The sequence below is a fragment of the Piliocolobus tephrosceles genome, chromosome 9 (genome assembly GCF_002776525.5).
Source record: "Piliocolobus tephrosceles isolate RC106 chromosome 9, ASM277652v3, whole genome shotgun sequence".
Taxonomy (NCBI): domain Eukaryota; kingdom Metazoa; phylum Chordata; class Mammalia; order Primates; family Cercopithecidae; genus Piliocolobus; species Piliocolobus tephrosceles.
The window spans coordinates 80,313,439-80,341,359 of record NC_045442.1 but is presented as its reverse complement, the minus strand read 5'-3'; the positions used below and the strand labels follow the sequence as shown (position 1 = coordinate 80,341,359).

At 51.5% G+C, this 27,921-nt stretch overlaps 1 protein-coding gene across 1 annotated transcript; it reads right to left on the bottom strand.

Annotated features, from left to right (window-relative positions):
* Nucleotides 1-1,151: 1,151 nt before the first annotated feature.
* On the bottom strand, nucleotides 1,152-26,349 carry CDHR1 (cadherin related family member 1). The gene is made up of 17 exons (XM_023226067.3): nucleotides 26,071-26,349; nucleotides 25,302-25,397; nucleotides 24,180-24,325; nucleotides 22,980-23,030; nucleotides 21,696-21,785; nucleotides 19,628-19,714; nucleotides 18,385-18,498; nucleotides 17,178-17,321; nucleotides 15,534-15,612; nucleotides 14,200-14,300; nucleotides 11,750-11,953; nucleotides 11,247-11,399; nucleotides 8,661-8,825; nucleotides 8,111-8,178; nucleotides 7,419-7,647; nucleotides 6,479-6,736; nucleotides 1,152-5,748 (listed from the first exon to the last, which is right to left on the bottom strand). The coding sequence occupies exons 1-17, from the start codon at nucleotides 26,123-26,125 to the stop codon at nucleotides 5,209-5,211; spliced, it is 2,580 nt and encodes an 859-aa protein (XP_023081835.2). The 5' UTR covers nucleotides 26,126-26,349; the 3' UTR covers nucleotides 1,152-5,208.
* Nucleotides 26,350-27,921: the final 1,572 nt, after the last annotated feature.

Below are 27,921 nucleotides of genomic sequence, written 5' to 3'. Positions count from 1 at the left end.
GTACATATCATGCCATTTCCCCCATGCCATTTTCATGATAGTGAGAAAGTTCTCACAAGATCTGATGGTTTTATAAGGGGCTTCCCCTTCCCTCAGTTCTCATTCTTCTCTCTCCTGCTGCCGTGTGAAGAAGGACATGCTTGCTTCCCCTTCCACCATGATTGTTAACTTTCCTGAGTTCTCCCCAGTCATGCTGAACTGTGAGTCAACTAAACCTGTTTCCTTTATAAATTACCCAGTCTCAGGTATGTCTTTATTAGCAGCATGAGAACGAACTAATACAGTAGTCTATGGATCTTGAGGGTGCAGCCATCATGAAATGGCCTGGGCTACCACGAAGGTGAGAGTGGATGTTCCGACCTTCACGCCAAGCAAAAGAGGCTTGGTGGTGCACATGAGACAGAGGAGTCAGGAGGAGGGAAGGGCTGTGGAAGAGGAGAAAGCAGTGCAGAGGGGGAGCCAGGAGCATGATGGTGGGCAGGGCAGTATTCAGTTGCTTCTGTAAACATGTAAATTTAGGGAGAGGGGAAACGGTCTAGGGAGGATTTCTGAGAATCTGATACTTTTTAAGATGCTTGCGCTGCCCCTTGAAAAACCCTAGAGTGAAGATTCATGTTACTCAGATTGAATAAGGCGATTTCATAGTGGGGATGCAAGAATAGACCCTGACTTGAATGTGATTTCTTGGGCTTAAATTTTGGTTTGCTTACTGGATTTGTTGTACCAGGGAAGTTACTCTCTTTTCATGTACCTTAGTCTTCTCACCTATAAAATAGAGTAATAATATTACCTTAGTTTTCTCACCTGTAAAATGGGGATAATAACAGTCCTTACCTCATAGGGTTATTCTGATAATTATACAAGGCTTTTTTAAAATAAACATGTAAAGTTCTCAGAACAATAGCTGGCACATAGTAAACCCTCAGTAAATGTCACAATAATGAATGTTATCATTTCAGGCATCTGCGTCAGTTTGTGCTTTCTTTGAATGTGACTCAACACATAAGGCCATTTGGAATATCAGATTTTAGTAGGACTACACACATGTGTATATTTGTAAATATATATATATGTAATAACATGTTATCTAGGCTAATATCCTTCACATACTCTGTTTAATTCATGTTAAAAAGATGCTCCAGTTTCAGATGTAGTTGTCATGCCCTTGAGAAGCTTATTTATTTAGAGCTTAGACCATACAAGTTCAAGGCAAATGCCTTTGATTGAGGAAACATTTGTAAGCAGAGCTACTTGCTTTTAAAATGAAGCCTCTCTAGTCCCAGGCGATTTAAGATAGAAATGTTGTTCTTTTTGTTTTCTTCTTTCCTTCTATCTTGTTAGAGATGTACACCTAACACCTGGAAGAGAGCCTGGCACAGACAATATACTCCAAATGTGTCACCCTAGGAATGGCTGCGTAAATTATTGAGAAATGAATAAATAACCAAACCTCATTCAGGCCTTAAAATAGGTGCATGTGCACGATTTTATAACATCAAACCGATGTCCACAACATCAGCCTGCTGCTGCTCTGCTTTATTGATCAAATGATGGTAGCTTAAGCCATGACCGCCTCATTCTGGAAACTAGGACCTGCAGAGAACCCCTCCCCAGGTTGTTTGTGAGTCTCCTAAGGGGTCCTCCATGTGACACATGCCAGTCTCCTGCTTCATTCCTCATGTGGCATCTTCTCCATTCTCCCTCTCCACCCCTTGGTGGCCAAGGCCCTTGAAGACTGTCAGGATGTGCCACTGCCTGTCAACAGATGCCAACACCCCTGGCAGGTGGACTGGCCTTGGATTCCCTCAAAGCCTTTAGTTCCTAAAGATAGAATCGCCAAAATCCTTAGAGAAGCAGAGCATGGCTAGTTCCTTCCCATTTCTGAACACACTTCTCCAGCTGGATTCTGAGGGAGAGCTGCTTGAGGACAGAGTTCCACAGGTTCTTACGGATATCTCATTGTTCCTAACCCCCTGGAATCTCAGGGCAGGCTGCCGGCTGCACAAGTCACAGATGCTGTGGCAACTGCCCTATTCTCCACTTCCCTCCAGACCCACTCTCCTCCCTTCTCCTAGCATGAAGTAAAAGCTTCTGGACCTATAGGTGGGTGGAAACATCCCAGGGGGTGAGGATGCATGGAGGGGGTCCTCTCTTTCAGGACATGGTGTTCTAGTATGTGGGCCACAGTCACGGCAAGTGTCTAGTGAGCTTGTGTAAGTAGATACAAAGCCAGTGCTAGGCACTTTACATATATTAGCTCTTGTCATCCTCTCTGCAACCATACTTTGCACCTGTGTTAATGAGGAAAGTGAGGCCCAGAGAGACTTGACCTCTTGCCCAAAGTCACAATTAATGGCAGAACCAGAATTCAGACCTAGGGGCTGTCAAACTGTAAAGCACTTTGTTATATCATGTGATTGGAAGATCTGAGCTCAGGCGCAGGAGGAAAATGACTCTGCAGAGTCCTTGGAGTCACATCTGTTTATTGTCCATGAGGCTACAGCTCCATTCTTAGGACCAGGAATGGGCAGGCCTGCCCAGTGTGCCTTTCCTGCCTCCCTGCTCTTTCCCTGGAGGCCTGCCATGGTGCCAGCCTGGAACTCTGCCTGTCCTACTGGGACTGAGCAGGCAGCCCCGTGGCCCACCATTCATAACACAGGGACTTGACTGGCCTCACCCCACTAGCAGGGTCTCCTCCAGTGCTGACCACACTTGCCAGTGCCTTGGGTTTAGCTGCACCCTCCTCCTCTTTCCCAGTGTGGCTCATGCTGGCTACTGGGCATTTCCCCATCCACGGCCAGTTTGCAAGACTGGCTCTGCCTTGGTTCAAGTTCCTGGGGTTGTCCAAGAGAACACTCTCGGTCCCGGATCCACTTGCAAGCCTGAGCTTCCAGTCCAGAGGTCTTTATGACCCCTGTCTGAGAGACCACAGTGCTTCCCAAGCTTTCACGCCCACCCTAGGCCTCCCAATTCCTGCCCTTGCTGGGCTGCATTGCTGGGTTGGGAGAGTGGGCAATTAATTCTAGCTCCAGGTTCCATTCTTCTCCATGCAGCCCTGCCTGGGCTTGTCCTGTTTGGGAGAAAAGTCCAGTAGACAAGGCCCACAAATGTCCTGTTCAAGATATATGCATGGCAATTTGGACAAAACTTTTCAGCCTTCTTTAGAGTCAGACCTAGGGGTGAAAGAATGGATCCACCTGCTGAAGGAGCCAGGAAGCAAGTTGAGCTTGGCTGTGTGTCAGAAAGACTGGTCTCCACAGGTCAGCAAACTCAAAAGAAAGCAGGGAGCAGGGGACCAGCGCGGCCTTTGGGTAATAGACTTTATTTTCCATTTATAAAAGAGGTTGATTGCATGCAAGCTTTAAGGATGCTGTATTCCCTGTGGAGGCCAATCATGATCCAGCACAGCCCTCTCCTGAAACACAGGCTGGAAAGTACCTGTTTGCTCAGTCTGGGCTCCTGGATTGCTAGAGTCCACCTCTTGCTCAATATCATTCAAGTCAGGGACTATAGAAACTCCAGCAAGGATTCTGCACACTGGCACATCTCAGTAACACCTCCAAACACAGTCTCAGAAATCAAGAAAGCCACATGTGCATACAATCTCTTTAAATAAAATCATCAATGTGTTCTAGAGGGGTTGTTAGTGAGTGGAGTCAAATGCAGACTGTTCTACTTTTCTCTCTCTGTGCACACATCTAGATTTCCTGATAGCAGGTTCCTTAAAGCAGGGCACAACCTCTTTGTATTAATCCCAGAGGCCTGGTACGACTTCTCTCCTGGGGAAGGTTGTTACAAGCTAATGAGGTCTGCCCTGGCTAGACCAGATCCTTGCTACCAGCCTGTTGTGTGGCCTCAGGCAAAGCATTCCGTTCTTGGGAACTCATTTTCTTCGTCTTGGCAAACTGGAGACTTGGAGCTCTGGTTCTCTCTGACAGTAGCTGGCCAGGACCACAGTGGGGATGCAGTGAGGGAAGAATGGAAGGAGAGGTGTGTGAGTCACGGCAATGCCGTCATCCAGTGGTAGCCCCTAAGCCCAGCACAGTGCCTGCTGGGGCGCTTGGCAGAGTAGCTGTGAGGCTCCTAATACTTTCTGGAAGAGCTGCACCCAGAGAACTGGGCTGCAGAAAAATACTTTGCATTCATGCCGCTTTGGTTAAAGCCCTCATCACCACCATTTTCTTCAATCCTCACCCTAGACCTGCAAGTGAGGCAGACAGGGCTTACTCTCTTCATTTAACACATGAGGAAGAAGATGATCAGTGACTTTAAACAGCTTTCCTAAGGTCACGTGATGTGAGCAGAAGAGCTGGATAAAAATGGAAGTCTCCCTGCATCTCAGCCCTGACATTCATCCACTGCCCTGAATTGTCTCTTCAAGGATGGCCAGTGGGGCAGCTCCTCAGAGAGGGGCCCTGATGCTCTTCTAGATGCCTTTAGGGCTCCCTCCATAGCTCCAGCTTTGACAATTTTGGGCTCATGGCAGCCCTGGCTGGAGACATCTGCCCTCACTCTTGGCAAGGCCCGTCTTCCACGTCTGTGTCCCTTGTCCCACGTGGGCACACCAGGGTCCACAGTCTCTGCCCAGACAGAATGCTCTATCTTTTCAAATGCATCCCGGCACAGTCCTGCAGTCAATGTGTTTTCAGCACACATTTGCCCTCCCCTTATCTACATTTACTTTCCTACAGCCCACGAGGTTCGCAGACCTCCAGCCTGAGACAATGCTAAGCCTCCTTTTCCCGCTCCTGCTCTCAGCTGCAGGCATCAGGATCCAGATTTCAGTCCACGTTGCTCCACATGGCCAGGGCTCTGCTGCTTGACTAAGGATGATGAGCTCCCAGTAAGACCCGAGGGACTGTGAGGTCTGGGGTTGGTGAGTGGAAGACATATAGAGCTGTCTTCTCATCAATTCCCAGCCCTGAAGAGTGGGGGGCATTGTAGCAGTGCCAAGGATTTGAGTGATGGGGAGGTATTTGCCAATTGCATCCTATAGCCCAATGTCTTGCCTAAGGCCCCGGCCAGAGCCCTGTCAGAGTGCAACTTCTTGTTGTGCCAGAAGGTGGAGGTAGACATGAGGACAGTGGGGATTACACCATTGTAAAAAACAGGGGTGACCTTAAGGAAGAGAGGAAGGGGAGCATTGTCTGAGCAGCAGGGTGGTGTGGGTCAGGGGTGGAGGAAAGAGTGGGGACCATAGGGCATGCACTAGAAGTAAGCCTTGTTGTGCACACTCTTCTTCTCAAACTTTTGCTTGAGCTCAGAGATCAGAGTTGACTGGATGGGGCTTCCCATCGTTTTGGGTTTTGGTGGGGGTTGGGTCGGCTGGGGGTTGACAGAGCCAGAGACAGTAGGCACGGTCCAGTGGGCTGCGCCAGTGCTGGGCGCCACGCTGGGTGGTGGAGGGAGAGCTGGAGCTCTCGGGAGCAGGGAGCTTTCTGGGCTGTTGTTGTTGCAGTTCTCATTGGGAGGTTTCTCTTTGAGTGTGAACTTGGTAGCGGCTTTGGCGCTCTTGGACTTGAGCCACTCAATGCGGATGGTGCGGGGCGCAGGGCTGGGCCGCTTGCGGACCACCCGCCGCACTGGCAGGACCTTGTTAGACTTCTTGTTGCGCCAGAAGGTGGCGGTGGAGATGAGGACAGTGATGGCCACGACGGTGGCCATGGTGCCGGCCAGCACACCCACGGCCTTCATGGGGTTGTCCTTGGTCTGTATCAGGAAGGCAGCCATGGGGCTCCGCGAAAGGGTCTGAAAGAGAGAGTCAGCCCCTGCACTCAGCAGTTCCCACCTGGTCCTTGGAGTACAGAGTAGGCTTGTGCTTCCTTAAGCACAATGGTTTTTAAACTTTCTGGAGTCAGGAGTCCCTTTGAGAATCTGATAGGCACCATGGGCTTTTGTCCAGGAAAATGCACACAGAGAGAGCATGATGCATGCAGCTCTCCAGAAAAATGCATGCAGACACTGCATGGTGCAGACCACTCTCTAGTACAATAAGCTCAGACGGAATGCAATGCAAACAACCTGTTTTGGATTCAGAACTCCTGCTTTAGCTGGACTCTGTCCTTGAGATAGTAGGAGATTACCTGCCTTTGATTGTGGCAAGGGCTAGGGGGGCCCATTTGCCCAGATGTATCAGAAACCTCTTAAGTGGCTACTTTTCTGCCAGACGCTGAGCTGAGAGCTACACATAATGATTTCACTTTGCTTTTCAACACCCATGTGAAGAAGCCATCGTTACCTCCGTTTCACAGGAAAGGTAACAGAGGCTTAGCAAAGCCCAAAGTCACACCATTAATAAGTATTAAACTAGAAGCTCAGCCCCCTTCCGAAGCCTGTGTTTGATGGCACAAGCTGCCTTTGATAACACTGAGTGTCTTTTGAAGGAAGCCTGGAGATGGTCCTTCTCTGTCTGCCCACGTTGCAGAGAGGTCTGAGCTGGTCCTCTAATCCCTTTTCCCTGACATGGCTTTGTACTCACCTCAGCATCTGTGATGTCAATCTTGAGTAAGGCTGTGGTGCTGAAGGATGGGGAGCCCCGGTCCTTGGCCTGCACCTCTAGGGACCATATACAGTCCCTTCCAGGTGTGATGTTGTGCAGGGCATCCAGGGAGCGGATGGAATTCTTGAGCCAGATCTCCCCCGTGTGGGCATTGATGTCGAACACGTTGGCTGGCTCTGCATGGGTGATGGAATAATCCACCAGGTTGTTGGGTTCCTCTGCATCCTCGTCTATGGCCTGTGCACAGGGAGAGACAGACAGAGCTGGGCTTTAGGGACCATCCTTGTGTACACTGGCTAAATCAGCATGTCGTATGGGGCTTGCTGGGTTGATGGGAAATGGTCTTGATCCTATTTTGAGAGGATTGAGTTGGGAAAGGAATAGAATGCGTGCCCTCCTATAAGCCAGGGTCTACATAGGCCTTACACATGTGCTACCCAGTTCCATTCTCAGGACAAGACTAGGAAGCAAATATTGGTGAATCCATATTACAGATGCAGAAATGAAAGCTTAGATGCAAAATGGCTTGTCCATGGATACGGAGGTATAAGAAAGGGAGTCAGGATCCAAAGTCAAGTCTGCTGGGTTTCAGAGTTCATCCTTTTTGCCACATTGGCAAGATGACAAAATGCAGTGAGAAAACCACTCTTTCGAAAGCAGGCAGACCAGCTGTGTGAAGGCAAGCCAAACACTTAATCCACCTGGCCTGTTTTCTTCATTTGTTGAGTAGCAATGTCTTCCTTCTCAGAGCTGAATTCCGTGTTGAGGTGGGGATGGGGATACATAAAATGTCTTAAAGTCCCTTGTCCATGGTGGGAAGCCAATAACTTTTATCTTCAATGAAATTCTTATGCCCCAGTATCTCTTGCAGCTGCTGGACCCAGGCTTTTAGGGGAGCTCAGCTGCCTCCGAAACTCACCTCAATTTTCACTGGGGTCCCTAGCACCATCGTCTTCTTCTGAACGCTCTTTCCAAACTGAGGGGGGTGGTCATTGACATCCAGCAGTGTGATAAACACCTCAGCTAGGCTGTACTTGCCCTCCATGTCCTCTGCCTTCACATAGAAGTTGTACCTGGCAGTGGCCTCAGCATCCAGGCTAGCCCAGGGCTGGGTGTAGATAAGCCCGGTGGATGGGTGGATCAGGAAGCTGCCAGGCAGAGCACATAGGCATGGGTGTGCACGCATACACACATATGTGCATACACGCACATGCCTGTAACAATGAGCTGCCTCCTGAAGCAGCAGTGAGGTGTCATGCAGCTCCTCCAAAGTGTCCCACCTGCTCCCTCCTATCCTTGCAGTCTAAGTGAGGTAGATCCACCCGTGCACTCACCCATCTGTCACTATCCAGCTTAACAACTCCATTTATAGTCTGTCTTTCTTCCTATGGCCTGCTCCTTCCCCAGCCAGCCCTGCTTGCCTGGCTCCTGAGGCTCTGGGCCCTGACCTTCCTCATCCTCTGCCTCAGCTTTCCACTGCCTCTCTCCACTCCTCTTCACCCAGGCTCCTGTCCCTCCCAGGCCCCTCCTGCCTCTGCCACAGACCTCCTCCACCCTCAGCCTTCCAGCCCCCTTGCCCAAGTCCCTGTCCTGGATTCTGGATCTACTTACAGGTCTGCCCCAGTCCCGTAGATGGAATATTTCACTTCACCCCAGGGTCCTGTGTCTGGATCCACAGCCTGGAAGAGAAAGAGCCCTAGGTGGCACTTGCCTCTTTGTCAGGGTATGTTGGCAGCTCCCATGCCCTGAGGGTTGCTTTCAACCACAAAGCAAGGGGATTTGAGGTTTGCCCAACTGGGGAAAAATTGGTGGAGAGACCTGCCCGGGAGTCCTAGTTTTCCTCCAAGAAGCTTTAAGTATTGAAACAGCCAAGAGATTTAGATCTGGAAAACATTCATCCCTCCTTTATAAATGAGGAAGAGGTGATGGGTCCCATGCCCTGTGATTATTGTTTACATGTATATCTTCATTGCATTCTGTGAGGTGTTGTGATATCCATTGTATGGATGAAGAAACTGAGGCTAAGAGAGGGCAAGTAGCTTGTCCAAGGACAGCTAATGAGCGTGGGCTCTGCCACTCAAACTGGAATGACCTTCCAGATTTGTCTGGCTTCAACAAGGCCTCCTATCCCACCCAGTCCCTGGGCCAGTTCCCAACCCACTGTGACAGCCACCACGCTGGAGCCCCCTGGGGCGTTCTCAGGAATCCTGGCAACGTAGTAGAGGGAGTCGAACTTGGGGACATTGTCATTGGTGTCCAGGAGCTGGATCACAACATCCGCTGTGGAACTGAACTTCTCCGGGGTGTTCACTTCAACAGCCAGGAGCTGGGAAGGGAGGAAAATGAGGACATGTCTGGGTGGGCACTCACCCTGTGGAGAGCCTTCCCACCTCATCTCCCCAGGACTGATCTGACATCCATCTGCCATGTCTCCCAATCTTCCTCACAGCTGCCAATTCATGCAAGGGTCACCTCTAAGGCCTGGCATCACCCCCTACTCCATCAATTGGCTTGTAATGCCAGCTTTCTTATCATTCCCATCTGTATTGGGGTCAGTTTATTTTGTTCCACTGAGCTGCATATCCTTTCCAGTTCCAGTTGTCTTAACTATTCTCATAAGTTTACTGCCCCATATAAAAACCAGTTTCATTTTGGCCGGGCGCGGTGGCTCAAGCTTGTAATCCCAGCACTTTGGGAGGCCGAGACGGACGGATCACGAGGTCAGGAGATCGAGACCACCCTGGCTAACACGGTGAAACCCCGTCTCTACTAAAAATACAAAAAACTAGCCGGGCGAGGTGGCGGGCGCCTGTAGTCCCAGCTACTCCGGAGGCTGAGGCAGGAGAATGGCGTAAACCCGTGAGGCGGAGCTTGCAGTGAGCTGAGATCCGGCCACTGCACTCCAGCCTGGGCGACAGAGCGAGACTCCGTCTCAAAAAAAAAAAAACCTGTTTCATTTTGTCAAGCCTTGTTGCCACCTGTCCAAATGAAATTCTAGGGAAGAGTTAATTGGGGACATTAAATTCTTTTTTTAAAAAAATAAAAACAAACAAACAAACAAAAAAACGGGTCAGGCACGGTGGCTCACGCCTGTAATCCTAACACTCTGGGAAGCTGAGGCAGGTGGATCTCCTGAGGTCGGGAGTTCGAGACCAGCCTGGCTAACATGGTGAAACCCCATCTCTACTAAAAATACAAAAATTAGCCGGCATGATGGTGTGTGCCTGTAATCCCAGTGACTCAGGAGGCTGAGGCATGAGAATCACTTGAACCTGGGAGGTGGAGGTTGCAGTGAGCCAATATCGCGCCACTGCACTCCAACCTGGGAGAAAGAGTGAGACTCTTGTCTCAAAAACAAAACAAAACAAAAACAAAACAAAGAAAACGAGACCTGGCTCTATTGCCTAGGCTGGAGTGCAGTTGTGCTATCTCAGCTCACTGCAACCTCTGTCTCCCAGGCTCAAGCCATCCTCCCATCTCAGCCTTCTGAGTAGCTGAGACTACAGGCATGCGCCACAATGCCTGGCTAATTTTTGCAGTTTTTGTAAAGATGGGGTTTTGCCATGTTGCCCAGGCTGATCTCGAACTCTTGGGCTCAAGTGATCTGCCGCCCTCGGCCTCCCAAAGTGCTGGGATTACAGGCGTGAGCCACCATGCCCAACCAAATTCTTTATTAACCTAAGGAGAATTTGAACTTTTTAAACAAGGTGTGCCTTTACATCTCTTTCTTTATGCCTCTTTGTAAAATTTAGCATTTTTCATCATTTGCATGATGCATATTTCTTGTGATAATTCCTATAAATTTTATGTGTTGGTTGTTATTGTAAAAGATAATTTTTATCCCACATTTTCTTATTATTTTTTGTATGTAGGAAAACTACTGGATTTTGTGCATTAACTTTGTAATCAGCCATGTTGGCAATTTTGCTGAGTTTCTAAGAGTTGTCTTTTTTTTTTTTTTTGTCTTTTCTCTCAGATTCTCTAAGCAAACAATCATCACCTGCAAATAATGACTGTCTTGTCTCCTCCTTTCTAAAGTTTGAACTTATTTCCTTTCCTTATCCAGGAACAATGTTATTTCAGGAATTGTGCTAAACAATGGTGGTGTTAGCAGGCATCCATGTTTTTTTGCTAATTTCATGGATTGCTTTTATAATAGTATTTCACTTTTAAGCATGATGCAGGCTATAGGAGAGTGTGTGTATATGTGTATAATTATAAATAAGATAATTTTAATAGTGTCAATGAAGTATTTACTTTCCCTATTAACATATTATATATATTCATATATAATATAATAGGAAAAGTAATGTTCATATATAATATGCATTTCATAATACATTTATGATTTTACGTAATTACAAATGATATCACAGAAGTATTTTTTTCCTCTTCAGCTAAGATTGTTATCAGAAGAGATGACAAATGTCAAGGCATATGATAAAACATCTATTGTGATAATAAAATAGTTCATTCAAATATTAACATGGCAAATTATATTGGTAGTTATCCTTTGATCCCACACCACCACCTGCATTCCTGGAACTGGTTGTGGTGTGGAAGCCAGGAAGCTCAGTGAGGCTGAGGCTGTGAGCAATCTGCAGGAGGGGCAGAGGGTTGGAGAAGAAAAGAGTAGGGCCAGGAAGGGCAGAGAGTGACAAGAGACCCCCTCAGGATTGAACCAAGATGCTGGTATGAATTCCTGGGACCCTCCCATTCAGGGCAGTGAATTCAGGGCACCACCTACCTTGAAGGTTAATACTTTGGACTTTTCAAAGTCAATGGCAGCTGAGTTCTCCACAATGATCGTGACTTGAGCTTCATTCAGGACTGTCTGTGGAACCACTCGGAAGATGCCCCTGGGCCCCACCAGCTGCAAGTTGAATTTGGCATTGGCTCCCTAGAGAATTTGGAGAGTGGAAACAAGGAAGATGAATGATGATAGAAATTCATATTCATACTATATGGAAGTCTTCACATGCCCTTAACCTTGGGAGATATTATTAAGAGAGTTTCTGCATCTGACTTTTCCTTCTGAAGGGACTGTGAATGCCTTTAGGCTAAGCAGATAGTCTTTGATTGGTTACTCTCCCTCCTCTCCCCCTTGGTTACAACTTCCTGTTTCATTCATTTTGTGGCCCACCTGGCCCCTGCTACATACGCAAGGCAGTTTGATGCAGACCCACTTAGCTTGGGACCCTGGCTCCATACTGTTTGTGGGAAACCAGAGTGGGGGGCAGGACCACACACCTGGTCGGAGTCATTGACGGTGATCTTGAGGCCCCGCAGGATCTCTCCCTGGGGCGGGTGCTCATTCATGGACAGCTCAAACCTGTTTTGGGGTCCACTCTCTCCATAGAATGTTGGCGGGTGGTTGTTGAGGTCCACAATCCTGATGGTGACTGGGACAGTGGCCTGGGCAGCTGGGCTCCCCACAGGGCTCATCTCGGTCACCTGGGATGGGTACAAGTGGCTATGGCCTGTGTGGCAGGTGGACCCTTCAGACGGTCCAGCTCCTACCTCCCTTGTAGAATGTATAATCCCCTCTGTTTCAGTGTGTCCTGGCTTAGCAACTTAGATCTAACTGATAACATATGGCAAAGATGGCAAGCTATCACTTCATGATTAGACGATAAGAGATTGCAATTTCTGTCTTGTGAAGTCTCTCTTGCCGGTTTTGATGAAGCAGGCAGCTACGGTTGACAGAGACTAATGGTGACCTCTAGCCAACAGCCAGCAAGGAGCTGAAGCTCTTAGTCCAACAGCCCACAGGGAACTGAGTCTTGCCAATAATTGGGTGGGCATGGAAATCAATCCTTCTCCAGTCAAGCCTGCAGATGAGACCCCAGTCCTGGCTGACAATCTGATTGCAACCATGTGAGGGTCCTGGAGACCAAGGACCCAGCCAAGCTGAGCCTGGAGTCCTGAACCACAGAAACTATGAGATATGAATGTGTATCGTTTTAAGCCACTAAGTTTGGGGTAGTTACACAACTGATAACTAATACAGCCTACAAAGCTAGGGCCAAGAACCTATAGGCACCTTGTGAACCACGTGGCAGATATCCTACAAACCTCTTCAAGACCTCCTTTCCCTTGTTCTGTAAGCATGCTCTGGTCTTATGTATCTTAAAATAACCATCCCTGTACTCTACTCCTTCACACTTTCACTGCTATCCCTCTTGTTTCTCACCCCACCCCTCATTCCGATACTTTACTCTGACTTCCACGCTGCATCTGGCACTGCTACTCTTTCTCCTTCTCAAGGGCTCTAGTCTCACAGCAATGTGACTCTGCTCTCTACATCCTCTTCTCAACCTCTCTGATCCCTCCTGAGTTTCCTTTACCTGCCCCTCTCCTTCTCCTCCTCCTCGCTCTCAGCCTCCTCACACAGCTTCCACAGCTGTGCTTGGTCGATTGTTCTCTCTCTTCTTCTTCCTCTGGGTGCCTTTATTCCCTCCCATGCCTTCTACAGCTACCTGTAGGTTGACATTCTCTCCCACAATTCCAAACCTGTGTGCCCAAGTTTTGATGTTTGAACTTGCATGTCCCTCAAGCATTCAAATGCATCCTTCCTCACTTACTTCACTTGTGTGCTGTCCTGTACTCCTGATGGCACAGGACCACCTGGGCTTCATCTATCCCTCTCCCATCCCTTTCCCTCAAGAGTCACCAGTTTCCTCATTCTGTGCAATCTGCCTCATGCATACTTTTCAATTTGTCCCTTTCTTCTATCCCACCTCCCCTCAGCCTCACAGGCTCTCTTCCTCTGTTACCTTGGCCAATGGCTCTACCTCTCATCCAGTTCCCTCTGAACCCAAGTTGAGACCAGAGTTCTCAAATTCGGGCTGGGACTGGTGCCAGAATTACCTGGGTGCTTATAATATGCAGATTCCTGGGTTTGCCCCAAACACACTGAATTCCTATGCCCAGGAGTGGATCCTGAAAATCTTGGTTGGCCCAACTCTCCAAATGTGGGATCCCCACTGATCTGGTGAGTAGCCAGGTGAACTTTCCAAGTGACTGTAATCCTGCTGAAAACCTTCCAATGGCTCCTTGTTGCTCTTGAGTAGGACCAGCGACATAATTTGCAGGCCCAGTGAAAAATAAAAATATAGGGTCCCTTGGTGAAATTATTAAGAATTCCAAGACAGCAAACAGCGAGCATTAAGCTTAGTGTGGGATCCTCCTAAGTATAGTCCCTGTGTGACTTCACAGGTCACATGCCCAGCTCTAGCGACAGATCCATAGCTCCCATTCAGGACCTTTGCTCCTCTGACCCCAGCCTGGGAGTTCACCTTTCCTCCTTCTCCAGGCTGCCCATCCTTCTCTGCTCTGGCCTCACCTGACTCCGTGTTGTTCCCCCAATATATCAGTGCTCTCCCCTCCAGCCTGGGCTTGCTGCACTTTCCTGGCTTGGAATGCTTTCACTCCACCCTGACCCACCCAATGCCAATCTCTGGCAGCATGTACCTGCAGGATCCCACCCATGCTCAGGCATTGCTGCTTCAGTCGCACCTTCTCCTGCCTTTCTGCGACTCCCTGTTTGTGAGTTCATGTCTGGCGCTGGTGCTTTTTAGAACAACATCTAGCCTCCTCCCCAAACTATGGGCCCCAGGAAAGAGGGCCTGGGTCTTATCATCTTTATAGCCTTCCAGGGTCAAAGGTGGGCAGGGAAGACAAAGCTGGAGGGAGGATACCTGTACATGCAGCTCATACACCTCTCTCTGCAGCTGGGCCGGGCTCTGAGTGATGGAGATGGCTCCCGATGTCTCATTAATTTCAAAGGCTCCGTCGCTCCCTGTCACAGAGAGATGCACCCTGAAGTTCTGCACAAGACCACAGGGAGGCGCAGGGGAGTCATGCTGCAGGCTCCTCCTGCATTGCCTAGCGAAGTCTTCATAGAATGAAATCCTGTCATCTGTGTCTTGTCAACATGGAAACAGTTTCAGAGGGGCTTAGTAACTTGTCTAAGGCTACACAGCTAGTGCAGATCTGGGACTTGAACTCAATTCTGTCCAGCTCCCACGTTCCATACTGCGTGCCTTCTCTTATGCGTAATAATATGTGTGCCTGTGTGCATGTGTGCACATGTGTGTATTTGTGTGTGTGCGTGTGTGTGAGGAAAAGAGAAAGGAATCAGGAGGACATACAGTGAGACAGGGTCATGGAAGGGGAGTGGGGAAAGAAGGGACAGGAGGGAGGAAATAAAGAGAGGAGACGGAGGGTGTGCAGTGGGACAGGCAGGAGATGGGGTGGGTGCTAAGGGACTGGGTAAAGGTTTGCAGTGGTGATGGGAGGGAAGGCAGTTGAGGTCCTGTGAGGCTGGGGAAAGGAGGCTGGCAGGTTTGCCCTCATGTGAGCTGCTGGAAGGTGAGTATGCACAGGCATGTCCTAGAGAAAGGCTGTGGCATATAGACATGCACACGTCTGGGACCAGACACCAGGTGCAATGCCCTGGCCTAGCCCAGGGACAGCTCATCTGGCTCAGTTGCTGCCCAGCTGTGGGAAGAGCACAGACTGTGGAGCTAGCAGGCTCAGGTTCAAATACAATGATGGGAACTTGGGATGCCTACTTAGCTTCTCTGAACTTCATTTTTCTTGTCCATATATAGGGCTAACACTAGGGAGATGCCACGTCACCACTGCATTTGATTCATTTAATTCAGCTATATGCTGTGGGATAACAATTAAAAAGAATGAGGAAAATACATAGCCACTTAAAAAGTGAGAAATATTGCCGTGCATTCCCATCAAGGAGCAAATATCCAGGGGGAGAGGAGCATGGGTTAGCACCTCCGTGTCGCTCTCAGCGCCCCTGCCCCATGCTCTCCTGGCTGTTGGATATCATGACAGGCAGGGGCCGAAATACACAACCCAGACACTTGCTTGTCTTGGGCACAGCCTTTCCTCTGCATGTGTCTTATACTCCTGGTCCTATAGGCGAGGGAGCTGGGATCTAGAGAGGTTGGGGAACCTTGTTCTGGTCACCTAGAGAATCAAAGCTGCAGCCCCCAAAGCTGCTCAGACTCACCATTCACAAGGCTGTAGAGAATTCGATTGGGTTTGCCCCGGTCTCCATCCATGGCGACTACCTTCAGTACCTCTGAGCCCTCGGGGAAACAGGAGCAGCCGCTGCCTGATGGGCAACATGGGAACCCTCCCCTCCCCAAACAATGTCCCCATGATGAAAAGAAGGTGCTACCCCCACCCAGGAAAGAGTCAGGCCTCTGTGTGGCCTTGGAGCATGACCCTCTTCTCCTCTGCAGGGGCTCTAAGCACCCACTGGCCTTCAGGGTTGGAGGGATAACCTGAGCCCCTGCTTCTTCCTTGCCAGTAAGGGTCAGTACCTGGGCTGCCCAGGGATTCTCAGGCCTCCTGCACCAACTTCTGGCCCACACACCACACTCAGCCCTTGCCTCTACTGCTCCCTACTCTCTAGCCTTACTGTCACTGCCCTCTCTATCTTTTGCTTTCATCCCACCCCTGAGGTACATGAGGGGAGAGGGGAAAGACAGATGGGAGAGAGGCCAGATCGCAAATGCGAGGTCCCAGAATTAAGATTTTATCTTGTGGGCCTTTGGTACTGCTGGAAGGTTTTACGGTAGGGCAGCCCCAACTGTATAAGGCCTGCTTGACTTCTGCCTGTTGTCCCCTCTTAAGCCCCCCTACACAGGCCCTTCTCTCTGGTCAACTCCGGGCTACTACTGAACCCAGCCCAGGTGCTGCCTCCTCCCTTGGAGCCTGCCCTGAGCCCTGTCCCTCAGCACCTCCTTCTCCCTTTAGCTCCTCAGTGGGATGGCCTGGACCCACCCTGGCCCACCCTGCAGCCCCTACCCAGGGCAGTCCAGCATCTCTCTCCCTCACTCTGAGCTTGTCTCCACCACTGGGTCTTCAAAAAGTGTTTCCTTTTGCTTTATAAAGTCAATAATAGGCCGGGCGCAGTGGCTCATGCCTGTAATCCCAGCACTTTGGGAGGCCAAGGCAGGTGGATCACCGGAGGTCAGGAGTTCTAGACAGCCTGGTCAATATGGTGAAACCCCACCTCTACTAAAAATACAAAAAATTAGCTGGGCATGGCAGTGTGCACCTGTAGTCCCAACTACTCAGGAGGGTGAGGCAAGAGAATTGCTTGAACCCAGGAGGTAGAGGTTGCAGTGAGCCCAGATCGTGCCACTGCACTCCAGCCTAGTGGCAGAGTGAGACTCCGTTTCCAAAAGAAAAGTAAAGCATAGAGGCCGGGCGCGGTGGCTCAAGCCTGTAATCCCAGCACTTTGGGAGGCCGAGACGGGTGGATCACGAGGTCAGGAGTTCGAGACCATCCTGGCTAACACGGTGAAACCCCATCTCTACTAAAAAAATACAAAAAAAAAAAGAAAAGTAAAGCATAATCAGACAAATGCAAATTGAGAATGCAATTCAATTGCACAGAGTTCTTAAGCTGTGGCCGAGTGAGGCCAGGCTCCAGCTTGATCTCTGCCCATGGGGAGCTCATGGTGCAGTTGGGGGCAAAAGGTCCAGTTCATGGCCTGAGGCTGGGTCAGTCCAGAGCTGGCCTCTGTGTGAGGAGGGTGACCGAGGCCAGCCCAGCCATCTCCAGCAGGGGGTTCCTAAAATCACAAGGGTCAGGGCAGGAGGCATTTGGAGGGGACGCTGGCTGAGGGGCACAGCCACCCACCGGCAGGGTGTCCTCGTACACATAGCCGTAGTAGGGTGTGCCCACGAAGACAGGGGCCGTGTCCTGAACATCCTCCACATTGACCGTGACCGTGGTGGTGGCTGAGAACACCACATCAGCCCCACGAAGCCTCCCACCGCCATCCTGCGGAAGAACCGGGGGCCACAGACGGAGAGTGAAGACAAGTTGCGATGTGGAATTGGACAGAAACCATGAGAACCTGGCTCCTACCCCCTTATGACTGTGAGGCCAGCTGTCCTCTCCAAGTTTCTGCTTGCTTCTGTGTCACCCGGAGATACTTCTCCTCTCACGGGAGTGTTGGGAATGTAAAAGTGCCACCATTCCTTTGCAAGTGGGGTTAGTTCTCTCTCCAGAGAAATCATATCAGATGAGTGGCAGGAGAGGGGGCATTCAGAGCTAAATTCCCCCTCCCAGCCAGGACCCAAGCCTCAAGCACCTCCTGAGGATCTACTCTGTGCTTGGCTTGTGCTGAGTGTCAGGGACCCACAACAGCAAGACTTGGGCCCTGCACTGAGCATCATAACAGAGATGTGCACCCAGCCCAGCCCAGCCCGTGCCGCTATGGGCAGGCGAGGCTGACTCGGGCCTGCTGGTACAGGCTGTAGTGGGATGGCCTGTAAGCCAGGCTGTGACCAGCAAGGGCCTGCTTGCAAAAGAAAGTGCTGGGCCTAGAGGGACCAGCGGGGTTTTGCACTCTTTGTAGGGGATGAAGCTTTGGTGGGCATCTGCTGGTTTCCAATGTTTCCCACACCACCACTTCAGAAATATGAGGAACTTAGTTGAGTTCCTCAACTTCAGGGCTGGGCAGATGAGGAAACTGAGGCTCAGAAGGGGTGACTGGGCACACAGAGAGGAGGAGGTGAGTGAGCAAGCCTGGCCGGCAAGATGGAGGTGCCTGGAGGCCATGTTGTTGAGGATGTGAGGGGGACACCATTCTCTTGAACATCCCACCTGGTCTTACCTAGGGGATCCTGGCCTGTTAGTTTTGAGGAAGCACATGCCGTCCCGCAGCCCACAGATCCCAGCCTCCCTGGAGACTAAGTCCGGGCAGGAAAGATTCCGAGCAGCTGCTCCCTATTTTCCCACGTCCGTCATGTCTCCTGCTCTCCAAACTGCCCCCGCTCCCCTGTAGAGCCTAACTCCATTCCAACCCAAGGGCTGAGGAGAGACTGGATGCTTGCGTTACCTTGGCGACCACGGTGACATAGTGGGTCCGGGACCTCTCGTAGTCCAGAGTGGCCCCAGCCTGGAGGCGCAGCACACCACTGTGACGGTCCACAGCAAATGGGGAGTGCAGGTTCTATAAGAATTAGGGGCCAGCTGGACCTCAGCAAGAGCGCAGGCCAGCCCCAGGAATGCCCGCTCTGCTTTCTGAAGGGAGCCCTCACAGCCCCTTGTCACAGGACTTCAGGGCTGAGGTTCCTGCTTCAGAGTGCTCAGTTTTTCTGGTCGCAGGTTCTCCTTCATAGGACTTGGGGCTTTCCCTCCCACACCCTCAGTCAAAAACACAACGTTCCCTTTCGGGCCTTTGCTTTTCTCCCTGCTTAGCTGGAAAACAAATTTTCTTGGGCTAAGCTTTGGGCTAAGCTCTGGCCTGGAGGGTCCAGCAGGTGGCAATGTCTGCAGAGTGATCTAACCTGGAGGGAGCCAGGGATTAAAAGACACAGTGAAGGAGAAAAACGTTGGGGCCTTCAAACCCTACACCAAGCAAGTGACTGTGGAGCAGTCCCGGGCAGTCCCAAGCAGCCTGGCATCGGGGGAGAGGGTGTGCAGCCTGAAGGAGGCTGGCAGGGATCACCAGCCTCTGGTGGGGTCCCTGGGGACCCTTCTGGCTAGGTAGTGTCGGGCGCTTGTGCCAGGTGCTGTTAGTGGGGGCTTTACACGTACGTAGTCTTCACAACAATGCAACAAAGATGTGTTTTTATCTCTCCCATGGGAAACATGAGGAAACTGAGCTGGGAAAGTTAGATAATGCACTGAAGGTCATGTGAGTGGTGAGGGGTGGGGTCTCTCCAGCACCCGTGCAGTCCAGGGGACTTCTGGGCCTGTGTTGTTAGGGGCTTCAGAGCTCTGCCTCTTTTGAGTGTTGTCTCTTCTGCTCTTTTTTTCTATTGACCATTCTGGGCCTACATGGTGTTCTCCACCCATGTGGCAGTCCCTGGGGAAAGGGCTGGGGACGTGGAGGGCTGAGGGTCCTGGGGATGTGGGAAGAAGGAGGGGACAGACTGACTTAGAGGAAGCCACGATGGGCCCATCAGGGGAAGAAGGCTTCTGTCCCTCTCACATCCCCTCCAGTCCATCCCACCCCTTTGTGTACTCCTCGGGAATCGTAGAGGCACCGACCTAAGGGCCTGGGTGATAGAGGTGGGGGCCACCCAGGAGTCCCCTCTGGCCCAGCCCCAGGTTAGGTCCTGTGTGTCCCGCCTTACCTGCAGGAAGTAGGTGACACTCCCTCCAGAGCCTGTGTCCCTATCCACCGCATGGACCTTAAAGATGCTGCTCCCAGCAGGTATGTCCTGAGGGGGTCACAGCCACAGGGGAGGGTCAGAGACAGTGACAGCATTCTCAGGGGGACAGAGGCATAGAGGCATGCAGCAGTGGGGTCAGGGGAGCGAAGCACCAAAAAGAGGTGAACAATTGAGGATAAAGTGTGTGAGCCATGTATGTTTATTTTGCAGCACTATTCACAAAAGCAAAGACTTGGAACCAACTCAAATGCCCATTAATGATAGACTGGATAAAGAAAATGTGGCACATATACACCATGGAATACTATGCAGCCATAAAAAAGGATGAGTTCATGTCTTTGTAGGGGCATGGATGAAGCTGGAAACCATCATTCTCAGCAAACTATCGCAAGGATGGAAAACCAAACACTGCATGTTCTCACACATAGGTGGGAACTGAACAATGAGATCACTTGGACACAGGAAGGGAAACATCACACACCAGGGCCTGTCGTGGGGTGGAGGGAGGGGGGAAGGATAGCATTAGAAGATATACCTGATGTAAATGATGAGCTAATTGGTGCAGCACACCAACATGGCACATGTACACATAGGTAACAAACCTGCACGTTGTGCACATGTACCCTAGAACTTAAAGTATAATAATAATAAAAAAAAATTTTTTTTAAGTGTGTGAGCACCCAATGGGGGCTGGGACTCAGAGGAGGTGTAGGAAAGAGGGAAGGGAAATTTGAGCCAAAAGACTTGGTGAGGGGCTGGGAGATGCGCTCAAGGAGAGAGGGAGAAGAAAACACCAACACCCCAAACAGATAAAGGGTCTACCTATGAAACAGCAATTCAAAAAGGAGGAGATGGTTCATAACTACAGACATATTTAGGATCACCAGGGACCATATACCTGCATTTTAGAGCAAGAATGAGATATCTTTCTCCTATTGAATTAGCAAACTTTTTTTTTTCTTTTTTTGAGATGGAGCTTTGCTCTTGTTATCCAGGTTGGAGTGCAGTGGTGTGATCTCGGCTCACTGCAACCTCTCCCTCCTGGGTTCAAGCGATTCTCCTGCCTCAGCCTTCTGAGTAGCTGGGATTACAGGTGCCCGCCACCATGCCAGGCTAATTTTGTATTTTTAGTAGAGACAGGGTTTTACCATGTTGGTCAGGCTGGTCTCAAACTTCTGACCTCAGGGTATCTGTCCATCTCGGCCTCCCAAAGTGCTGGGATTACAGGTGTGAGCCACCGCACCCGGCCTGAATTAGCAAACATTTTAAACTTTGAGAATTCAGTGTTGTCAAGGGGCAGGGGAGAAAGACCCTTCCATTGCAGGGAAGGAACAAACAGGTGCCTTCTGGAAAAGCAGTCTGGCAACACCCCGTGGGCATGTGTGCTTTTGATGCAGTAATTTCAAATCCTGAACTGTATCTTAAGGAAAGAATCCTAATTAATGAAAAACAAAACTGATGCTCAGAAGTTGATGTGTCCATGACAGCAAAATTTAGAGCACCTTAAATATCCAAACATCAGGGAATGATTCTGTAAATGATAGACGTTCACTTGATGGAAGCTATTAAAACAATAGCTGCCCAAACTTTACAATTAATGAGGAAAATGCCTATGTTATAACTTAAGTGCAAACAGGTTATAGAAAGCATATGTTTAGTATAATCACAACTATGCCAAACAAACAGAAAAACAAAACAAAACAGAGCTGTATAATGACAAAAAGACTAGAAGGAAATACACCGAAATTTAACAATGTCTCAGGTTGGAGAAAGTGAGGGTGACTTTGAAAACTCTCATTTCTCTTACTTTTCTACATATTTCACAAGTCTACACTGAACGTGTATTATGACTATAATGGAAAAAAGCAAATGAACCTGTCTTTGGAATAAAAGCAAATGTGGGAGGGAGCAGGTGGTGACAGAGAGGTTCTCCACAGGGCAGTGAGCCATGGCAGGCCACAGAGCAGCCCCAGGGGTAGGCTATGGGCCTGGGTGGGACAATTGGCCCCTCTAGCAGCTACTCACTCACCTCAGGAACCAGCGCAACATAAGGCTCCTGGATGAACCTGGGCGCCTCGTCATTGGCATCGGTCACCAGGATCACGACTTTTTCGGCCACCTGAGAAGGGGCAGAGGGGTCAAGAGCCAGCGCAATGAGACCTTCTGAGGGCTGAATGGATAGCGACCTCTAACACTCCAAGGTACACGTCCCTGCCCATCCCTCCTTTCTCTCTCCCCCTCCCTTCCTTCTTTTATTCATTAATGCAATAAACATTAAGCAGCCTCTTAGTGCCAAACATTGTGTTTCATCCTGGAGGCAGGAGACAGTCTAATGGTGTGTTATTTTGCAGTAGTCATGGTGGCTGGGATATCAGGGCAAAGATCAGCATATTAAAAAAACACGTTATGATCTCCTCAAGGTGATAGCAGCAGTATGCCAGGCACTGAGGGCGGGGCCCCTGCACTGCACCAGCGCACACACATAGCCTGTGGAAATGCGTCCAATGGGGTTGAGAGTTCCTGGGCTGTGGTGGCGAGAGCGGGTGGGCTTCTCAGAGGAGTGAGAATTAATCCATGAGACAGGTTTGCCAGAAGAAAAGAGGTAGGAAGGTGTGCCGGGAAGAAGGGGTTGCATGTGCAAGGCAAAGAGGAGTGGAATGCATGGTGAGCTGAGAGGATGGAAGTAGATTTATGGCTAGATTATGGCCTGGGTAGGGTGGATATGAGGGAAAAGGCAGCGAGGCAGATGGTGCCCAACGGGGAGTCCCGGAATGCCAGACCGAAGCTTGGTTTTCATCCTGCCAGTGGCAGAGGCCAGCTGTTAGTGCTTTCTGAGCCTCAGAGTGGGCAGATCTGACTCTGTTCCGTAGTGACAACTTCAGGCAATTGGAGTTGGGGAGCCTGGAGGCCAGTGAGCCCCTGGGGTTTGTTGAGTTATCCAGGGAGCACTGATGATTGCTGAGAGAAAATGGTTGCTGTGGGGTGTTCAGCTCAGGTGACTGAGCAGGAGGCCAAGACCAGGGTCAGGGAGGCAGATGGGGAGGGCAAGTTTGAGGAGATGATGTGGAATGTGGGTTAGACCCATGAGAAGCTCAGCTTGGAGAGCCTGATCTCTCCGTTCCTTCTTTTCCTTCCTTCCTCTCTGGCCTTGCTGCAGCCCTCTCCTGCGGGTACTTTGGGCAGGTCTTGCTGGGCCCTGGCTTAAACTTGCAGAAAAGCCCCCACGAAGGCTTGGGGAGGAATCATGCTAGTCTCACCCTTCTCAGGCCTGAATACTGCAGGCTGCCGGGGACTGCCTTGGGTGTGCACTCACCAGATTCAGGCCGTCAGAAATGCTGATGATGGCTTCAATCTCATCTTCCCTCTGTGAAGCACAGGGACTGAGTGAGTGTCCAGGGGTCTGACACGCCACAGGACCCCTGTGGCTGGGAGGAGCTCCTTCTGCCCCACGCACCCATCAGAGGAGGCCTGCGCGTGCCAGTGGATCCCTGGATCAGGGTGAGTGGTGGCGACAGCATGCCTGGCAGAGTAGAAAGCTGCCTCCCCCCATGCTTGAGGCCTTATTTGGGACTTTTGTGTCTGGGGTTCTTATAAACTCAGAGACCCAGAGGGTCTGTTGGGGCGCCAACAGAAAAGACTCTCTTGCCACAGTGAGGCGAGACGCCGACCTTAGTGTGCTCAAGGTCCCATAAAGACTTTTCCTCTTTCTTTTCCCTTTTCTCGCCTTCTCTCTCCACGCCTCTCCACATTCCAGGTCTCTGCAGAGGCTCACATCCATGGCGTCTCAGTGCTCCCCAGGATATGGTGAGGCCTCAGTGGGGTGGGGTATCGGAGGTTGCCAGATCCCGCGGGTGCCAGGGAGTGGGGTACTGGCAGCACAGTCAGGCTCCACTGCTATGTCCCCACAGCAGTCCCTGAGACCTCCCTTTCCTTTCTCTACCCTGGCCTGCAGCTAATGGAGGCTGTCACCAGAACTGGCAGCATCCCCACAGCTGAGGTCCAGTTAGCCACACACCAGGCTGCTGTACGGTCTGAAAAAGGCCATACCCTGTCGCCTGCAAGTTCACAAATGTGTAGAGCGAAGGAGTCCTGCCAAACTCAGATTCACTCCCAACCACCCTTTTCAGCCTTGACCTGCTCTGAGTTCCTGTGCACCATAGCACCTCTCCCAGGACAGGCTTGAAAAATCACTTTGTGAGCTTTCTTTCAGAAACCTCAAAGTGCAAACAGATTTATTTTTAATGGAACATGCTTAAAAGATTAGCAGGGCTGGCAGGTACTCATTAAAGGAGCCCACTCTTTGCTCTGTGTGAACGAGGAGCGTGAAAGTAAAGCCCACTCTGCTGATGGCAAGAGGCCCAGAGATCTCTCACAGACTGGATGTGCCTGGGGTGTGCCCCCTCATCCCCTACTCTACGGAGAGGTTCTAACCAAAGTGCTCTAGGGGAACTTCAGCCCACCGAGGTCTATCTGCAGGCAGCGGCCCTGCAGCACTCCCCACACCTCCCCATACCTCTCTGTCCAGCTCTTCAACCAGGGTGATGTTTCCAAAAGTGGGGTCAACAGAAAAGACGCTTCTAACGCTGGGGTCAAAGCTGATGTGGTAGGAGATGGGGTCTCCCTCAGGGTCTGTCCCGTTCAGGGTGTATACATGAGAGCCTGGAAGGAAACACAGTGAAGAGACATAGAATCTGAGACCCAACTTTTTCCTAAAAGTGGCAGCTGCTCAGGACCAATGATTCAGCTGTTTATAAAGTGACAATTCAACTCAGTGCCAAAGGTGCTGCCCTGAACTGGGTGCTCATCGCTGGCCTCACCCTTGCTGGCTGCTTGCCTCTTTGTATGTTTACTCTTCACAGCAGTTGGATGTGATGATCAGCCACTTTCCAGATTGTAATCTATAACACGGGTTACAGAGCAGGTGCAGGTCTGCTGTGCCTAACTGTAGTGCCTGAGTTCTGCCCTGCCTGGTAATAACTCGGCTCTCAGGATCCAAGGCTGAGGGACTCCTGGGTATAGGGAAGGGGAATTAAGGCCTTTAAGGCCATAAGGCAGCCATTAAGGCAGGAGGGGTGACCCACAGTGCAGCACTGTCCCCGATGCCTGGACCTGGTTCTGCAGGGATTTCTGAGCCAGATGCCTGCTTTGCTCTGCTCTCCATTTTCCCGGGGTTCCCAATGGCCACAAAGTGAGGGAGAGGGAGTGTGAAATCTCCCCTTTCTCCTCGCCTCTCTCTGCAGATCTCAGCAAGTTGGATGTTCTTCCGCCGTTTTAAAGCCTAGAGACCTGAGGCTCAGAGAGGTAAATACATTTGTTCAAGTTCACACAGCCATAAGGGGCAGCACCTTATCACCTACTTCCTACAGCGGCCTGCCGCAGGGCGACCCTGTCTGTGGGCGGGAGCCCTGGTCTCCAGGACTGGCCAGGCTTAAGTCTCCATGGCAGCAATGACCTTCTTTCCTGCCATTGCCTAGGGGAATTTGGAGAAAAACAAGGAGTCCCCAGCCTTGCGCAGCAACTTGGCGCTGGGCGCATATACAGGCTTGGGTGAATCACTGGCTTGGTCCCTGTGTCCAGGGGAATGCGAGCCACCCCTCAGGGAGACCTATCGGGAGCCGGTGCCAGGGCTACTTACCCACAGGCGTGTCCTCTGGGAGGCTGAACAGAGCCATATTTCCGTTGGTGCTGCCGACCCCGTTGTCGAAGAAGTGCGGGGCGAAATTGGCCTGAGCTGGGAAAAGAACACAGAACAGACGGACACCCAGACAACGGACACCCAGACACCAGGAGGGAGCTTCGCACCAGCTCAGTGCCGCATCAGGCCTCGCTACTGGGCAGGAGGGCGCTCCGCCTCCCCAACCCAAGTGCACCGAGGGACCCCCCTGGGGCGCCGCCCAGAGGATGCCCCTGACCCCCACTCCACCTCCGGTGGGCTCGGGCTTGTCAGGGACACGTAGCATGTGGGCGCTTAGAGCCCGGGGAGCAATCCAACCCCTCCTTCATCAATGGGCAGATTGCACCCGCGCTCAGAGAGGGGCAGTGCCCTAGCCAAGGTCACGCCGCGAGTCGGGGCACTATCCCCTGCCCCACGCAGTATCGGAGCTGCCACCAAGCCTACAGCTCTGCTTCCCAGCAAGCGGAGAGCAGCGGGGGTCCGGACGCCAAACCCTGGGGCTCTAGGATGCCGGCTCTGGAGAAGCGCCCCGGAGCTCCCCACTACTCCGCTACCCCACTCCCCACTACCGAATGGGCCAGGAAGATGGAAGGACTTCTCGGCTCCCGTCCACCAGCCCGAGTCCCACTCTGGAAGTGGTCCAGGGCCATGTCCCTGTGGCCACCTGGGTGACGCCGGCGCCCACCTCCCTCGCCATCCACGCGGCCAGCGGGGCCCAGCGGCCACTCACCCAGGCAGAGGCGCAGCAGCCCCAGAGCCAGGGTGGCCCACCGGCCACGCCTCATGTCTCCGCCGGCGCGGAGTGTCGCCTGCCGCCGCCGAGGCCCGGCGCAGGGGCACGGAGCATGCCCTGGACCCGCGGGGAGGGCAGAGAACACAATGGGGGTAGCGGCGACTGCAGCCGCGGCGGGAGGGGGCGCGGGGAGGGAGCGGCGTGTGGTGTGAGGGCGCTAAGAGGATGACACGGCTCGGATCTGCTCCTGCCGGCCACCTGACAAGACCAATTAGCGGTGCAGAGCTGAGAGACAGGCTCCCAACCGCGGGCGGGGGCAGGAGGGCGTGACAAGAGGACTCCCCGCCAACCACGCCCCCTTGGCGGGCGGCCCCGGGTCCAGGACAGGACACCATGGAGGAGTGGAGTGCCTTTCCCCCAAGTTGTCCTGAGGAGGGCGCTGGAAAATTGGGCTTTGCCAGGGTCCCTAAGTCCTGGTGGGACTTGGGCTTCCTGGGAGTTTTCTTTTCTCATGAACTTCCTCTGTGACTTTCAGGGGCTTAGCCATCCTCTCTGAGCTAAGCATTCCAGAAAAAAAGTTAGTGCAGCGGCCGGGAGGGCATTGCCTTAGCAGTCTAAGCAGGTTCCATGAGTGGCTTGAGACCAAAGCAAAGAGAAAGGGTAATGGGTGGGCAGTAGATGGTGAGGGGTTATCAGGACCCCCTCTCTGTGATCTCATCCCATTCCTGCTCTGTTCCCCAGGCTGGACCACCTCTCCCAAAGGGTCTGATCTGTGTGGTGGGCAGCAGGGAGGACCCTTAAGTCTCCACCAGGGTGAGAGGCAGTTCTGCCCCCCATCCCCAGTCAGTGCCCAGTCTGGGACCATGAAGGGGCAGCTGACCCACTCTTCAAACCTTCCAAGGAAGAGTGAAGGGCCTGAAGGCAGAGTTAAGCCCCATCTTAGGACAGACTTGCACAGAGCTGGCCAAGGTAGATCTGAACTGCCCCAGAGGGTGAGATCTCATTCCTGGAGGATATTTACACAAAGCAAGGCACTGCTATTGGGGTCCTGGATGCTGATAACTTGAAGACACAGGTGAGCCCAGGAAGCTTTTTGGCTGCTGGTAAAACTCCCTGGACCAGACCCTCATTCTCCTGCTCTGACACTGGAGGGTGCTTGGAAATGCAGCCTGTCCTCCTTCTCTTGGTTGGGCCATTTATGAGGGGGGGGCGCAGGGTGGTCACTTCAAGCCCAAGCCAGGTCACTTCCCAGGATGCCCTTGGGTGGATGTGTTCTCAGATCGAGGAGACCCCTCTTCCGTGTGCTCCTGGGAGAGGTCGCCACAGCTGAGGTCTCAGCATTCCTCCCTCTCTCTGCCAGGGGCCTTTGAGGGAACAGAGCACCCCCTATCCCTTGGTCTAGCCCTACCTGGTCTACTGTGAGCAAGGGTCAGGGATTTGCAGAGAAGAAGGAAGATGAATCAATGGTCTTAGAATGTGCATCAGTTCTCAGGCCTAATTGGCCGAAACCCTTGTTGAGTCTCCTTGGGCTTGGCTCTTTCGCTGAAAAGACACACTTTAAATTGCACAGACATATCTGAATCTGCTTCACAAAGTGCTGGGACAAAGCTAAGGCAAGCATTCTGCAAGACCAATATAGGGATGTGGAGACTTAGGCTTGCTGTGGATTTCCCAGGAGCCAGAGGCAGAGTCAAGATGTCTTGGTGTGCTGACAAGAGCCAGCTTTCCCTGGGTCCTGTTAGCCCTGCTCCTCACCAGTCTAGGGCTGTTGATTTCTCTCCCCTCCATTCCCTCTGTCAACAGCCATGCACTGGAGAGGGAAGGGGAAGGAATAGCCTACACGCCATA

Excerpts from the sequence above, each read along its gene's own strand:
- CDHR1 (XM_023226067.3), bottom strand. The coding sequence starts at position 26,125 with ATGAGGCGTGGCCGGTGGGCCACCCTGGCTCTGGGGCTGCTGCGCCTC. Across the intron at positions 25,398-26,070 it reads GCTGCTGCGCCTCTGCCTGG|CTCAGGCCAATTTCGCCCCG; the intron begins GTGAGTGGCCGC and ends TTCTTTTCCCAG. Across the intron at positions 19,715-21,695 it reads ATGTTGCGCTGGTTCCTGAG|GACATACCTGCTGGGAGCAG; the intron begins GTGAGTGAGTAG and ends TGACCCCCTCAG.